The sequence below is a fragment of the Curcuma longa genome, unplaced genomic scaffold (assembly GCF_044706935.1).
Source record: "Curcuma longa cultivar G26 ecotype Majalengka, Jawa Barat unplaced genomic scaffold, ITB_CL_G26_1.1 contig_4294, whole genome shotgun sequence".
Taxonomy (NCBI): Eukaryota; Viridiplantae; Streptophyta; class Magnoliopsida; order Zingiberales; family Zingiberaceae; genus Curcuma; species Curcuma longa.
In genome coordinates, this window is record NW_027434113.1 from 59,294 (window position 1) to 75,768 (window position 16,475).

The 16,475-nt window shown below is 40.8% G+C and overlaps 3 protein-coding genes and 1 pseudogene across 3 annotated transcripts; 3 read left to right on the forward strand and 1 right to left on the reverse strand.

Moving 5' to 3' along the window:
• Positions 1 to 376: 376 nt before the first annotated feature.
• LOC141819361 (serine/threonine-protein kinase RHS3-like) lies at positions 377 to 2,118 on the reverse strand. The gene is made up of 2 exons (XM_074706689.1): positions 1,325 to 2,118; positions 377 to 1,241 (listed from the first exon to the last, which is right to left on the reverse strand). The coding sequence occupies exons 1-2, from the start codon at positions 2,116 to 2,118 to the stop codon at positions 377 to 379; spliced, it is 1,659 nt and encodes a 552-aa protein (XP_074562790.1).
• Positions 2,119 to 2,801: 683 nt separating this feature from the next.
• Positions 2,802 to 8,631, forward strand: LOC141819364 (sulfoquinovosyl transferase SQD2-like; annotated as a pseudogene).
• A 424-nt stretch (positions 8,632 to 9,055) lies between these two features.
• Positions 9,056 to 11,332, forward strand: LOC141819367 (pentatricopeptide repeat-containing protein CRR2, chloroplastic-like). Its single transcript, XM_074706693.1, is given in 2 exon segments — positions 9,056 to 9,924; positions 9,926 to 11,332. Coding segments are annotated over 2 exon segments (1,950 nt in total). The 5' UTR covers positions 9,056 to 9,318; the 3' UTR covers positions 11,270 to 11,332.
• Positions 11,333 to 13,593: 2,261 nt separating this feature from the next.
• On the forward strand, positions 13,594 to 14,556 carry LOC141819362 (glutathione S-transferase T3-like). The gene has a single exon (XM_074706690.1). It carries the CDS (start codon positions 13,594 to 13,596, stop codon positions 14,554 to 14,556), a length of 963 nt encoding a protein of 320 aa, XP_074562791.1.
• Positions 14,557 to 16,475: the final 1,919 nt, after the last annotated feature.

Consider the following 16,475-nt stretch of genomic DNA (forward strand, 5'->3'; position numbering starts at 1 on the left):
GGCACATTGAACTGGCTAATGCCTAATCCGGCATCAGCTGTGAAGCTCACAACAACAGCAAGGTAACCAATAATATTATCCAAGATCAGATACAGTTTGTAATTGTTAAAATCGTAAATATGCTAAATGTGACGATCACTTCGACCAGAAGTGTGTAAAAGTATCCCCTTTTATCTCGACGATAACACGAGAACAGTGCATTGAATTTACTTACATTAGCAGTGCCAAAATATCCCGAATACTTTTTACCCTTTAACAACGGAATGTGATGTGATCTGACTCATAAAATTAATATTCGCCGTTTTGTGTACGTAAAATTCCCAACCATTATGGCATTATCTCACAAAAGAATAAAATAAAACAAATTACAGTCGTCCTAAAAATACTCAAAATCATGATACGAGGAGTCGTTGGGATTGCCTTTGTTCCCACTGGGAATTCCACTCTCAGCGCTCTTCTTCTCCTTGCTCCCAAACTGACTAAAGTTGACAGGGTCAGGAACGTGTGGAGGCGTAATGCTCCGCACCAGAGCCCAATTGATCCCCTCGAAGAACGGATGCTGCTTGATCTCCGTCGCCCCTCTGAGGTACGCGATCCTCCTCTTCGGATCCTTCACCAGCAGCCCTTGTATCAGATCCCGAGCAACCAAGCTCGCCAGCGGCGTCTCCGGGAACCTCAGCGGCTGCCCGACCACGTTGTGAAGAGTGGCCCTGTTACCGGAGCCCTTGAACGGCGTCGTCCCATGCAGCAGCTCATACAGGAAGATGCCGAAGGTCCACCAGTCCACCGCGCTGCCATGCCCCTCGCCGCGGATGATCTCCGGAGCCAGGTACTCGTGCGTCCCCACGAACGACATCGACCGCGCGTTCGTCGGCTCCGCCATGAACTCCAAGTCCGCGTTCCCGTTGTTGCTGCTGCTGCTGCTGCCGACCCCGAAATCGGACTTGGACTTGCGATTCTTCTTGGGGAGGATGCGGGGGAAGAAGGACGACGGCTGGATGCAGCCCTGCACAGTCTGGTCGCCGTCGATCATCGAGGCGTTGGCGACCTCGCTGCTGCTCGAGCGCGACGATGATTTGACGAGCGTGGGATCGACGGAGCAACGCAGGGAGAGGTCGAAATCGGAGAGCATGATGTGGCCTTCCTCTCTCACCAGCACGTTCTCCGGCTTCAAGTCTCTGTACACAATCCCCAACATATGCAAGTACTCCAGCGCCAGCAGCACCTCCGATGCATAGAATCTGATTAAGAAACAGAACAAATGCTAGTTTCAAAGTTCCATATGCCTGTCACATAAATGCCATAAACAACTGGAATATGAAACCTTGCAGCTTGTTCCGTGAAATGCTTGTTAGGCTGCTTCTGCCGAAGAGAATGGAGATTGCCACCGCTGCAGTACTCCATCACCAAGCAATAGAACTTCTCCGTCTCGAAGTGAGAATACAGAGTTGGCAGGAAGGGGTGATCGAGCATGCTAAGGATTTCCCTCTCGGTTTGAGCTCGGAGGAGCTTGTTCCTGCTAATGATCGACGCCTTGTCCATCACTTTCATGGCGAAGTAGGCACTGGTTCCTCTGAGCTCGACGAGATACACGCTGCCGATGTCGCCGTAGCCCAGGCGTTTCAGCAGTCTGAAATGGCCGATTCCGATAGGGGACTCCTTGGCGTTCGCCAACTGAATGGCCTCCCACCGGCAGTCGCCGCCGGTGTGGCGCCTGATGTGGGCGGAAGCGACGCTATCAATGCTGTCGCTTCGGTTGCTACTGTTGCTGCCATGGCTGACGCAGTCGCTGCTCTTCGCGGCGCCCGCGGCCATTGTAGTCGTTGTGGAGGTCGTCGTCGCCGCCGAATTTGCGGAGGCGGAGGTAGAGGCGCTCTCGGAAATCATAGGTAACATGGAAGCGTTATCCGCATGGTGTTGTTTTGGGCTTGAACTTGGCGCTTTGCCGGCCGCGTCGGCGACATCGCCTGTGCCGGACTTGGAGATCGGCTCAATATTTCTCTTGTTACGTGATGGTTTCGAGGCGCTGCCATTTCCAGTCGCAGAGTTGGTTCTTGAATCAGCAGCTTGTTTGTGATAAAATGAATTAGGTTCTTCTGATGTAGCATTGGTTTTCATGTCAGCTTCAAAAATAAAAGAAGATCAAAGAGTCTGTCTACCTGTCGATCTCATCGATTCGGAAGCACGATGAAGAAGCCGATTAATTTGTTTACGCAAGGGAAACGATCGAGTTGCATGCGATAACGAGTGTTTGGGAGGTGAAGAAGTAATTAACGCGGTCACCTCGTATTTGTAGGGTTGGGAGAGGAAAGCGTAGAGAGAAATCATAAAACGGTTACTTTTGTCGAGACTATTTACTAAAATTAGGGATTAAATATTGCTATAGTGAGCGTGGGAAGGGAGATGAACAGAGGCAGAGGGAAGATGGCACAAACTAATCGTTCCTAAATAGATCACGTTATTTCTGTTATCTGTTATCAAAGTAACACAAAATTGCTTTTATTTTTAATTTTACTTAAGCATTTTTTTAATAGAAAATAAGTTTAACAGGTATTTAAAATATTTATCTTTTCTAATAATATATTTCCTTTTTCTAACTAAGGATATCAAAAACTTGCTGCTGACGTCATCGTCGCTAATGACACACACTTAAGATACGAACAAAATATCCGGACAATTCTCGTGTGTTAATTCGTGACAACAGATGCCCGGCACTTGACGAATGCCTACGCCTCTGATTATCTTTTGTGGATCTGCTCTCCTCGATCCGATCTTGGTTGTTTCTGTTCTGTGGGCGGGGAGCCTGGCCTGGCTCTTGCTGCGCGTTGAAAGGGAGTGGACTTGAGTTCTCTGGTCTGCTAGTTGCGGATCGATGACCATCGATGAGATCACGGAGGTTCTGGTGGGGGACGAGGAGATGCCTCGCCTGCTGGAGGACCCCGAGAACGACTCCAAGCCTCGCCGCATTGCTCTCTTCGTTGAGCCCTCTCCCTTTGCGTTTGTAAAGCATCCATGCTGCTTCTGTAGTCGTGATTATCTTAGCCTCTTTTGTTTTCCCCCGTTTTCATTTGTTGGTTGACGACGAGTTCACCTCAGGAAGTTTTGCACTCTAAGCGATCAATTTCCTTGTTGCTTAAATGAGCTCCCTTATGCGCTTAAGTTGCCAAATTATCTTGTATCTATCTTGAAAGACGAATTAGGAGTTTTTTAAAAAACCATTGTAGCGAATTTTGGATATATTTTTTGCTTGGACGAGTTGCGGCAAGGTTAGGGTGCGTCGACCTCAGCAAAAAATTGCCTTTTTTCTTCTTTTCCCTGTTAAACGTCTACAACAAAAAAAGAATTTGTAATTTTTAGGCGGGTCTTGTGATTTGGATGTCTTTGCTACTTAATTTAGTTTCCTTTTGCTTGATTTTGCACATTAGTAGTTGACTTATTTCCCGATAAGTTAACAGATTAAAGTAGGCTTGTGTCTTCAAAGTGATTTTTATTTCTCGGGACAATTATTTTTGCTTAAGTTATCTCTATGTTTTTACTCTGCTCATTTTGTCTATTTTGTTTTTGCCTGTTTAAACAATGCAATTGTACTTTTTGATGCTTACCTCGGTGGTTTAGAGGTCAATATTGAGCCTTTATCATTTCACCGTGTTGTTGTAAGAACATACATCAGAAAAGTTGTGCCTTAACCTGAATTTCTGTGATTGGGATTTGTCTTTCCTGCTTTTCTTCCCAATTTAAATGTCTGCTCAAAGGCTGGTCTCTGCTGAACTAAAGAAAATTAGGAGTTTTTAAGTAGACAAAGTATCATGCTAGACTTGAAACACTAGAGAATCTCACAACCATTGTCTCTTTTGGATAAATTTCCACAAATTATATTGCTAATTCTATAATTATAATCTATTTGCATTGTTGTAGTTATCCTTGATTATATTATTAAGTCTTGCTTTGTTATTTTGTCAATTTTCTAGAAAACTTATGTATTTATCCTTGGCTATATTATTCATCCTTGCTTTGCTATTTTGTTAATTTCATAGCAAAATTATGTATTTTCTTTTATGTTCTCCCTTGGCTAACTTACTAGCTATTTGTACTATGTTGACTTGTGAATGTGTCTCTTTATGTTGGGCAGTTATATATCTGGATATAAGAACTGCTTTCAGAATTTATCAAAAATTTGCGTGAATTGGGGGATGAGGTGAATAGTTTCTTGTCCAAAGCTATTTGAAATTATTTGTTTAACTGTTATGCTACATAGACAAATCACATGCATATCTCATCTTAAATCAAAGCCAAAATATGGTAATGATTGGTTTGTTTCAATGAGCAACAAAGATAAAATTTTACTTATCATACTGAAATTTAATGATTGCCTTCATCCTGTTTTGTTTAGGTTATTGTTATAACAAACCATGAAGGTGTACCTCGAGAGTTCCATGGTGCAAAAATTATTGGTTCTAAGAGGTAAGCTAACTTAAGAATCCCATGCTTGATGTTTATAGAATGTTGCATTAAAATGAATCCTTTATGTCAGTTGAAGTCAGTTGTTTCTTGATATCATGTTTAGAATATGTTGTTTAATATTTTACTGTTTTCTATTATAGAATGCACTTCCATTACAATCATGCAAGCTTTTAACAACTTTATTTTTCTTATTCACACTTGGATTTTTTAGATTGGCGAATTACATATTTTGCGCATGAGAATATTTTGAGCAACCACTTGTAGTTATTTGTAACCTTATAGATTGTACCTGTCATATAATCATAATATGGATTGAATAACTATGGCATGTCTGTAGTACTAATCCAAAACCAAATGTTATCCAGTTTCTAGATTTTATTGCTGAAATGGAACTTCTAATTTGACATACATGGTGAACAGTTGAATTGACAAAGTTCCAGAGTCATAGTTAAGTATAGTTAGCTCAGAACATGTCTACCATACATCGAAGTATGTTACTGATAAGAGGGGGATACAATGCACCAGATTACCAATTTGGATTGCCACTAGTAGACCATCTAATTCCAATGGGTCCAGATGGAATTTAAAAATGATTAAGTGGGACTGTATTGCTTTACAATATGTTTTTTGAGACATTGCACTTCTACTGTACATTGCAGTAAGGAAAGAGTATGAGGGTTAAATTAGTCCAGATAACCAATTTGGATTCTCACCTGTAGACCACCTAGTCCCAATAAGTAGATGTAATTTTAGAATTATAAAGTGAGATTGTATTGCTTTTTGAGATTTTTTTTGTCTTTGACTATGAGAGAATATATTTTTTGAGAGTACAGTACGGTTCTGAAATTGATTTTCTATGACCTGCTACTTTGTTGTGTAGTATTTCTTTATTGAGGTATAAAACTAATGATAATATTTCCCAACCCTAGACATCTATAAGAAAGGATATATGATTGCTATATCAAAAACAATGTTCTTAATTGATTTAGCACTCAATGATCAACTACTTGAACTTAGTGTTGCTCGGTTGATGTGGAAACCATATAAGGTTGGTCCAAAGTGACGCGACCTATATCTAATGTATGATACATCATTGCTATTCTCAATGACCTTTAGTTAGTATCTTTAAGTTTTTCTATAAATGAATCTAGTTGTCCATGCTACTTCAGATCTTGTTCTATAGATGTATCCTATACCTAAGGTGGGTTCTTGTGGTAAGGAATGGATATCCAATTTATGTACATGAATGAAACAATCCACTCAGCAACCTTCATATATCTAGAATTAACATTATATCACTTAGATTGCATTTTCTGTGTTATTTTATTTCTTTTGCTTTGTTCTTATGGTTCTAAAATTTTGTGCCAGCTTTCCATGTCCAAATGTACAACAATGTTCCTCTTTCCTTGCACTTAGCCCAAGAATAATTTCAGAAGTTGCAAAGTTCAAGCCTGATATTATCCATGCACCTTCACCTGGAATCATGGTTAATTTTACTCATAAAAAAATCTATGGACGAAGACTTGATGCCTTTGCATGATTTTCTACTAAAATTTAGTTTAATATTTCAGGTATTTAGTGCTCTGGCTATTGCCAAGATGTTCTCCATTCCTCTAATAATGTCATACCACACTCATATTCCCAAGTAAGCAAGTTTCTTCAGTGAGTGTGATTGTGACTTGTCCATTCTGAATTCTACTTAGTTTACTAGAATTAGTCACTGCAACAAGGACAGTACTAATTGTTTTTTCACCCATTACATTTGGGCAATTTTCTTGTGTGTCTGTGAAGAAAAAATTGAGCATTTCAGCAATATAACTAACTGTTAGATGTCATAAATCCTCTTTTAAAGAAAACAGAATGCTTGAATTTCTAATGGAAAGTTCTTTGCCTTTGACATATTGGGTGTTGCTTTATTTCTTAAACTTGGTAGAATAAGCTCACATGTCATTAAACATTAAATGCTTTTTAAAGCACTTCACTATCTTGCTAGAGACTATATCTCAATATCTATTTTTTCACTCCCAAATGTGTCCTCCAAATGAGTCTTAAAGTATTTAAGGAACTTCTCATTCACTTTTTTGACTAATTGTTCTTGTACTTCTGCAAAACGAACATGACAGACATTGATAACCACCAGGTGTGGCAAGTCAATAAATCCTTTACCTCCCTTCATCCAACCGTGGGACCGGCGATGAGGGGCATTTGGCGTGAGCGTTATCATGTTTTTGCATCAAAGTCAATAGATCCAATTATATTATTGGTATCCTAAATAAATAGAATGGATAAACATTGTTCCAAATTGTGCTTCTCTCTGTCCATATATGATGATGTATCCCTGATTGCTGAAATTTCTGAAACTTGTGCAACAACACTATATACTATCATATCTTTGTTATGATATAGTATTTACTATTACTTGTCATACTAAAATGCAGATTCTTGTTATTATGGTGCAGATATATACCCAGATACACATGGGGTTGGTTCGTGGAGCCCATGTGGATGGTACTAAGTAAGTCTCTCTCTCTCTCTCTCTCTCTCTCTCTTGAAAACAAGTCTCAATTTTCTTACATAAACCCCCTTTCTCACTTCTAAAGGGTTCCTTCATAGAGCTGCTGATCTTACTTTGGTACCTTCAGCTGCCATTATTAAAGATCGCATAGCTAATAATGTAACAAAAGGTTTGGCTTCTCCATTAGATATCAAAACATTATGCTGAGGTCTGTACTTATTTTGCACTCTTTGCTATTTTGTTTTCTTTACTACAGCTCATAAGGTACGCCTTTGGAATAAGGGTGTTGATTCCAAAAGCTTCCATCCTCGTTATTACAGCAATCAAATGCGTGCAAGACTCAGGTATCTATTACCTGAAGCACATAGTATGTATGGACATGGAACATGATAAATGTCATATGTTTTAACTAGTTCTTCTCATTGACCAGTAACGGTCAATTAGAAAAACCATTGTTGATCCATGTTGGACGTACAGGAAGGGAAAAGAATTTGGATTTTCTCAAAAGGTAAAACTCTGCTATTTTTACACTTAAGCTAGTTCTTATCGTATTTTTTATTCAATTGCCACTTCATTGTTGAAAGAAATGAGCTTAGAGCTAGAAAGTCAGTCAAGATTACAATAGCATATTCATTTCCAATGGAGAACAAGTTTTCCTTAGTTTTTCTACATACATAAGTAACTCATGTCTGATGTTTGATTGACCAGGATTATGGACAGGCTACTGGGAGTAAGAATTGCAATTATCGGCGATGAACCATATAGGTACTTATTCTTCCAAAGCTACATCGGCGGTACAATAATTGATGTTTTATTTACCAAAGTGATTTGTTGGACTTCTTCTGATCCTAAACAAGTACTGTTTTGACAATGATCTTCTTGTAGATTATAGCCCATATGGTGTTGCTTCAGTTCCAACCTGTAATGACAACCCTTATATATTTACATTCATATAAAACTGGTGGATTGATCTAATTTAACGTGCTTGGGAATGTACAAGTACTAACGTAGTTTACTTAAGTTTAAACAGGGATGAACTAGAGAACATATTCGCCGGCATGCCTGCTGTGTTCACGGGCATGCTTGAAGGCGAGGAGTTATCTCAGGCGTATATATGCCAGTGGGGATGTTTTCGTGATGCCTTCAGAGTCCGAGACCCTCGGTCAAGTTGTGCTGGTGTCCATGTCATCTGGCACCACCGTCGTGGCAGCTCCTGCTGGAGGGATTCCTGACATCATACCAGAGGAGCATGAAGGAAAGACCATCTAGATGATTGTTGTGCATAAGGTCCAACAGCTGCTCTCTCACGGTGACTTAAGAGAAGCCATGGCTAAGGCTGCACGCGAGGCAGCAATCTGGTTCTGGAAGAAGAACGAGTCTCATATTCTTGGACCAATCCAGGCCTTTGCCAGATGGCTCTTTGGGTCACCTGAAAACCCTTGTAGTTGAAGTAATCCAAAGGCAGTTGTGTTAGAAAAGCTTGGAAATCAATTCATGTAATTCGGTTTAAACAAACACTTAGTCCTTTTGTGCATCATGACACTAGGTTTGTATAGACAGTGAGTTATCCCAGGGATATAATTGAGTTGGTTAACGGAGTAGATTTATTGAAGTAAGGATCGAACCTCGGTAAAGTCGAAATAATATCCTTTTCGTTGTGGTTAATTATAATTTCTTGATTTATTTCTTCACAGATAGTTATGGTACTGATCGGGTAGGATAATTGAAATGACAAATTTTATTTTTACTGAAGTATAAACAGTGAGTCGAGATTAGTTTCTCATTTGAAGTGATGGAGATTTTTGAAGCGTGTAGAATTGTAGATTCTCTTCACTAAATTAATCCTACCTAACTCAATTATAAAGAATTAAAATTTTATAATCTAAAGAAGAATTCGAACAATTAACGCCCCTTTTAAATATAACAACACACGCGAGCGTAAATTGCGAGACCCCTGTTCATTTCTCCCCTCCCCAAATCCTTTATTTTGCGTTGCCTCCCGCGTAACTGCAACCATCGTGCATGCTTCAGTCGCCTCTTGTCGTCTACTGCCCTATCCGCCCGCCGCCACTGCCGATTGCCGCCGTCGACTCATTTCTCTTGTCATCTCATCGTCGCCCGGCCAGCGAACCTTATAATAAGGTGATTAGGGAAAATCTCAAAAGAGATAAAAAAATCTTCTCACACTGGGACCCAAAGCAGCTATCTCCCTCACACAACAAATCGCCGCTCATCCACTCCATGGCCACGCTTGTGATGCCCGTCGCTTCTCCATCCTCCTCCTTCGACGCCGCCTTTCCTTCCCTTCCTCGCAATCGTATGACCTCAACCCCAACATCTCCATGTCGTCTTCCTTCCACATCCATTTCCCCCCTCCCTTCCGACCTCTCTCCTCCCTCAACTCCTCCTCCTCCTCTTCCTCTATCGCCGTCAGCCATCGGAGCAGCGGCGGCGACTTCAACCGCCTAATCCAGTCGCTATGCGCGAAGGGGCACCTCGCCCGAGCCATGGAGCTCCTCCCCCACGAGCCCCGCCCCGCCCAGCGCACCTACGAATCCCTCATCCTCGCCTGCGCCCACCACAACGCCGCGTGCCACGCCGCCGTTGTCCACCGCCACCTCCTCCAGCACGGCTTCGACCAGGACTCCTTCCTCGCCACCAAGCTCATCGACATGTATGGCCACCTCGACCTCCTCCACGCCGCCCGCCAGGTGTTCAACGAAACGCCCGAGAAGACCATCTTCGTCTGGAATGCCCTCCTCAAGGTCCTCGCTCTTGCCGATGAGGGAGAGGACGCCCTCGCCCTATTCAGCGACATGGCCCGTCTCGGCGTGCCGGTGGACAGCTTCAGCTTCTCCCACGCGCTCAAGGCTTGCATCGCCGCCTCGTCCAGCTCCGAGCTCGCCCCCGTAAGACTAAGTCAAGTGCACGCCGGCGCCATCAGGCTTCGGGTTCGAGTCCCAGGTTCATGTCGCCACGACTCTCATCGATTGCTATGCCAAACTTGGGTCCGTTGCGCACGCTAAGCGGGTGTTTGATGAAATGCCAGATAGAAATGTGGTCTCCTGGAGTGCTATGATCGCTTGCTATGCGAAGAATGAACGACCGTTTGACGCGCTGATGCTCTTCAGTGACATGATGGCAACCGACCCTGAAGCCGTTCCGAATGCTGTTACCATGGTCAGTGTTCTTCAAGCTTGTGGTGGCGTATCTGCATTGGTTCAAGGAAAGGTTTTGCATGCTTATATACTCAGAAATTCACTCGACACAACTCTATCCGTAGTCAATGCTCTAATTGTGATGTATGCAAAATGCGGAAGTTTGGAGAGGAGCACAAGAATCTTCCACAAGATGACGAATCGGAAAGATGTGGTGACATGGAATTCCATGATTTCAGCTTACGGCATTCATGGATTCGGTGAGAAAGCTATTCAAGTGTTTCATAAGATGATCAACGCTGGAGTAAGGCCGAGCTTTATTACATTTGTGACGGTGTTGGGTGCTTGCAGCCATGCAAGATTCATCGATGAGGGTAAGAGACTGTTTGAGTCAATGTCCCGTGAACATGGCATCTCACCCTGCTCCGAACACTTTGCTTGCATTGTTGATCTACTCGGCCGTGCAGGCCAACTTGATGAAGCTGTGAAGATCATAGAAGGAATGCGGATTGAGCCAGGCCCTACTGTCTGGGGTGCTCTCCTAGGAGCATGCCGGATCCACTGTAACGTTGAGCTTGCGGAGAGAGCATGTGATCGTCTCTTCAAACTCGAGCCATTGAACGCAGGGAATTATGTGCTATTAGCAGATATATATGCAGAAGCTAAGATGTGGGATGAGGTAAACAGAGTAAAAAAGTTGTTGGAAGCCAAGGGGTTACAGAAAGTGTCTGGTTGCAGCTGGATTGAGGTCAAGAAGAAGATACACTCGTTTATATCTGTTGACGAAATGAATCCGCAAATAGAACAGCTTCTTGCTTTGCTTGGTCAGTTAGTGACAGAGATGAAGAAGACAGGCTATGTTCCTAATACCAGGATCGTTCTCTATGATCTGGAACAGCATGAAAAAGAGAGGGTCTTATTGGGACACAGTGAGAAATTGGCTGTTGCATTTGGGCTCATAAATAGCAGCGAAGGTGAGGTACTAAGAATCACAAAAAATCTTAGATTGTGTGAGGACTGCCACAGCGTCACCAAGTTCATTTCGAAATTCACTAGGAGAGAAATTATAGTTCGAGATGTGAATAGGTTCCATCATTTCAAAGATGGGGTGTGCTCATGTTCAGATTATTGGTGACTGAAACCGCAAGATTCTGCTTGCAAATTATTGTGATATCTGATAATTAAGTTTTACATGAAATCAACCTTGCAACTATCTGCCATCGATTCTTATTTCCACTCTTTTTCTTGAGATGGTATGGTCATTCAAATTGCTCTTTAAAAAAAAAATCATACTAGGGATTTACATGAAATTAACACGCCAGATTGTATAAAAGGGCAGTCCGGTGCATGAAGCTCCGGAGAAAGGATCCATTGTACGCAGTCTTATCTTGCCTTTGGCAAGAGACTGTTTCCAGAATTTGAACCCGTGATCTCTAGGTCACATGGCAGCAACTTTACCGTTGCGCCAAGGCTCCCCTTCTTGCTGTTCATACGAGGTAGGGTAATAAATATAAAAAACATTTAAATAAACTATAGGTTCGAGCTAATTTGAGGCAGGGCAAGAAGGCAAAACATGGCAGGTGAAAAAAACGATGCACATTCCTCCATACATGTGGTCGTTTTTTATCGCATCAGCGTAAATTATCACCTTCGTCTAGTGCTTGAACTCCACATTAAGATCGTCGAACATTTGTTGAAGTTGTTCATTCCCAATGGTGCACTTTCTGACATGCCATAGATGTCGCCTAAAACCTTGGTAATAACTTAATGATCTCCTTATCTTGCCAATAATTAGGAAACTGAATAATACTAGACTTCTTCTCCACAACTATAAAGATTGTTATAGCTTTCAATATAGTTGCTCAGGGACATAGTTGAGTTAGTTACTGCAGGACAGATTTGTAGCAGTGGATAAGGATCCCCGTAGTGGTCAACTGCAGCTTCCCAATTTACTTCCTTATAGATGATCGTAGAACCTATCGTGTAACACCACTGGAATGATGAATTCTACTTTTTACTACAATTATAACTTTCAATATTAGTGATTTTCCTATCATTTTTTTAAATTTTCCTTTTCTCTCTATTCATTAAACACATATATTTTAGAGTTTATTGATGGTATTGGTACTTATCAAAGAACAAAAGACAAAAGTTAGATCACATGAATATTATTATTTCAATAAAAATGTGGAATCCGTCACCCTAGCAGCTCCACACGGTCAGTCCCACGATCATCTATGAGGAGGTAAATCAAAAAGCTGTAGTTGGTTACGACGGGGAGAGTATTGTCTCAGCTTCGTTGAGATTCGACCGTTGTCCATTTCAACAAATTTGTCCCATCGTAACTAATGGCGTAGTCAGGATTTTAACTGCCCTGGACTTCAATTGTTGGACTACATTGAGCTCTAGATTGTACTGGATTGGATTGACTAGGTTGCACTGTAAGATAATGTATTGGCTTCAATTACAAATGTATTGTAAAATAATATATTTGTTTCAATTGTTGAGATGCACTGGGTTGGAATTCAGTACAGTCCAGCCTTAGCTACGCCATTAATCATAACCTACTTAATTATGCCGGGGGGGCACATGAGTATCATTGCATCTTTGTGAATGCGAGTATAATGGATGTATTCGTAATCTTTATCATCAAGTGCCTTTACCAAAAAAAAAACTTATAATATAGGTCATATCAAGTGTTATAGGTTAAAACAGTATCAGACTATCTGTACATTACAACAATAACACTTGCTTAGGGCATCCACAATGGGGGATATTTGGAGGGGATATTTGGAGAAATACCCCCATGCACCAAATATCCCCTATTGGAGGGGGGTGATTTGAAATCACCTGGCAAAGAGTTTTGCCCGGTGATTTCACATACTTTATTATAAAAATATATATATAATAATTAAAAGTAAATAAAAGAAAAAGTAGGCTAGGGAGGCTAGAGAGGTTAGGGAAGTTAGGATAGTATTTATTATTAATTTTTTATTATTATTTAATTTTTAAAAATTAATTAATTAATGGATTAATTATTTAGGTTGTCAACGTTCAAGAAATTGAACGTTGCCAACGTTCAATTTTTGAAACGTTGGGCAACGTTCATTTTTTTCCTATATATACACCATATTTTCATCAATCTTTCATCACAACCCTCCCCCTTGCATACTAAAAATTTCGAGAGCGATGGATAAAAATTCTAGTCATTATTTTAGGGATTTGTTGGATTCTCCAAATGTCGACGAAAATTCCAGTGAAGAAAATTCTCGAGTTCGTCCTAATCTCCTCAATCCTCAATTTTCATTTCCCCCACAACACCCATATAATTTTTAACCTTTTTCATACCCACCACCATATTATCAAAATTTTCAAAGCTATCCAAATTTTTCCAGTAGCGACCATCGAGCTCCGTTTTATACATATCCTCCAGAATATTGGCACAATAGTCAATATTCTATGCAAGCTCCATCTCATGGAATTAATCCGCTTCAATCACCGGGGATTCAATCAAATGAATCAAGAAGGGCTAGTGTTGATGCAAGTGACAGTGATAAAAGGATAGAAACGCCTCATGCAGTCTCTCATTCACAATTTCCTTCATTCTCAACACAAATAGGGCTTGATAATATTATTCTTGATCAAGCAACTGAGACGGACAACGAATCGGATGGAGACCATACCAAGCGAACAATGTGGACAATAGCAAATGATAAACTCCTTGCAGCAGCCTACACAATTATGAGCGAAGATCCAGTAGTTGGTAATGGCCAAAAGAATGATTCTTTTTGGAAACGGGTGGTGACATACTACAATACCAATCGAGAGAAGGGAGGTAAAAAGAGAACTGCAGATAAAGCAAAATCACATTGGGCTGCAGTGAAAAAGATCGTGAATAGATATAATGGAATCTACAATAAATGGTACAATGATCGACCAAGTGGATGGAGTGACGAAGATTTGATGGTGCGAGCTCATGAAGAATACAAGAGTACTTTTAAATCTACTTTCCAATATGAACATGTGTGGAGGATTGTGAAAGATAGTCCAATGTACGCTCCTCAATCTTCAGGGCAACGAGCTACAAAGAAAGCAAGGACATCAGAATCATCAGGTGCACATACTGATTCTTTTAATCCTAATACAACTATTGATGCAGATGATAGAGAAGTTCGATCTCGTCCGATGGGGCAGAAGGCAGCAAAGAGGAAAGGCAAAGAAAAAATGAGTTTAATTGATGAATTGAGTCAGGCTGTGCAACAATCAGTAGCACATTTGGAAGAGTATAATAACAGTAAGAAAGTGGACCAACTCATCCAAGCACATCAACTCCTTGTAATGGACACACGAGGTATGACAGATGAGCAACTTCAGAACCATCTAGCAATATGTGAGCAGTTGAAGAAAAGATTGAATATGTAGTAGTTTTGTTTATTTTAGTAATTTAGTGCGGTTTGTCATATCTATGTTTTATTAAGTTAATGTGGTTTGTAGTTAATATTTTCATGTCATGTGTTTTAGTATTTATGTAATCCACTTTTCAATTATTAATATTATATATACTAGCCGTTACAATTAACCGTTACAACTGTTATAAACTAGCTGTTATAAACTAGCCGTTTCGAACTAACCGTTACAAATTAATCGTTACAAACTAGTTATTGCGAACTAGCCGTTACAAATAAGCCGTTGCAAACTAGCCGTTACAAATTAACCGTTGCGAACTAGCCATTACAAATAAGCTGTTGCAAACTAGTCGTTACAAACTAGCCGTTGGGAACTAACCGTTACAAAATTGGTATAAAAGTAAGAGATGGAACATTCACAATTATTCACACCATATCTATTCTCCACTTTCTCCCACTAAACTCTTCCTCCCACTAAACTCTTCATTTGTTCCAATATGTCTCAAGATCCTAACCTTCCCAACACAGAAGACATTCCTGAAGACACAACGAATCATTCTACATCAGATCCGGGGGAAGCGTTATTCATGATGGTGGTGCACAATCAACTTAGAGTGGCTGAATTCGTGTAAAATTATTATGGGAGCACACAAAGAAGAAGGTCGATTAACAGAGAACGTGTAAGTGGACACACCCAACTTGTCAATGATTATTTCTCTGCTGAGCCGGTGTACACTGATGACATGTTCCGACGACGATTCCGAATGAGAAAAGAGTTATTTTTGCGCATAGTCACTGATTTGGAAAATCATCCCAGTGGATATTTTAAATGGAGGGAAGATGCAACGAGGAGAAAGGGTTATCACCGCTTCAAAAATGCACAGCAGCTATTCGTCAATTGGCTTATGGAGGTTCTGCTGACCAATTGGACGAGTACCTGCGGATGGGTGAAACAACTACCCTCGAATGCTTGTTAAATTTTTATCAATGTGTGATGCAAATATATTGTAACACCCGCAATTTCCTTACGATAATTCTTGGACATTTATGAATGATAGCCTAGTCATGAACTTATACTAAAAGGATTAGAACCCTAAGCAGACCAAAGGTAGGCCCTAATGGGTCTATAGATTAAGGTTTCTTTCGTAATGGACTCTTATATGGGTTTTGCCAAAAAGAAAAGAAAAAGAAAAGAAATGTGGAAGTGCCAGGGATTGACCCCTGGACCCCCCCAATATGTATAGCAAGCCTTTAGTAACCATAAGAGATAGTAGTTAATTCTTGTTAAAGGCATGAGGGAAATGCTTGTTAAAGCTAAGGGTTCATGAAGTTGCATTAAAGCAAACGGAGAGGCTTAGTGGGGTCGCATCGTGGGATGATGGGGAGTTATGATAACTTCTGTGCATCTCTCTATATAAGTTCCCCTCGTCGAAAAGAGAAGTTTTTCTCATTTTCCAACCCGTTGCTCTCTTCTTCTCTGTTCTCCTTCTCTGGCCGAAAGCACCAAAGTGGTGGAGTCTCCGTTGCAAGGCAAAAAGGGCTAGGGAGATTAAAGGGGAAGGCTACGTCTCTTGGGTACAATCTGTAGGAATCCAAAATGTAATACCCGAATTTTCCTTCAAATTCTGGACAAATGGCTATGTAAATGATAGAATTAGTAATGATAAAAAATGAATAAACACTTAGGCAAAAAGAAATGACCTAAAATATTTCTTGTATGGGGTTAAAGGGCTTTTGCTAAAGAAAAGAAGAAAAAAAAGAAAGAAATGTGGAGGTGCCAGGGATTGACCCTTAGACCTCCAATATGAAACAAAACCAAGCTAACCATATGGGATAGTAATGTAATCATATTAAAGGTATGAGGGAAACCCTTGTTAAACCTAAGGGTGCGTTTGGTTGGGGGTCATCCGTGATTACCTTGGTTATGTGATTACC

Excerpts from the sequence above, each read along its gene's own strand:
- LOC141819362 (XM_074706690.1), top strand. The coding sequence starts at position 13,594 with ATGCAAGCTCCATCTCATGGAATTAATCCGCTTCAATCACCGGGGATT.
- LOC141819361 (XM_074706689.1), bottom strand. The coding sequence starts at position 2,118 with ATGAAAACCAATGCTACATCAGAAGAACCTAATTCATTTTATCACAAA. Across the intron at positions 1,242-1,324 it reads TTCACGGAACAAGCTGCAAG|ATTCTATGCATCGGAGGTGC; the intron begins GTTTCATATTCC and ends TTTCTTAATCAG.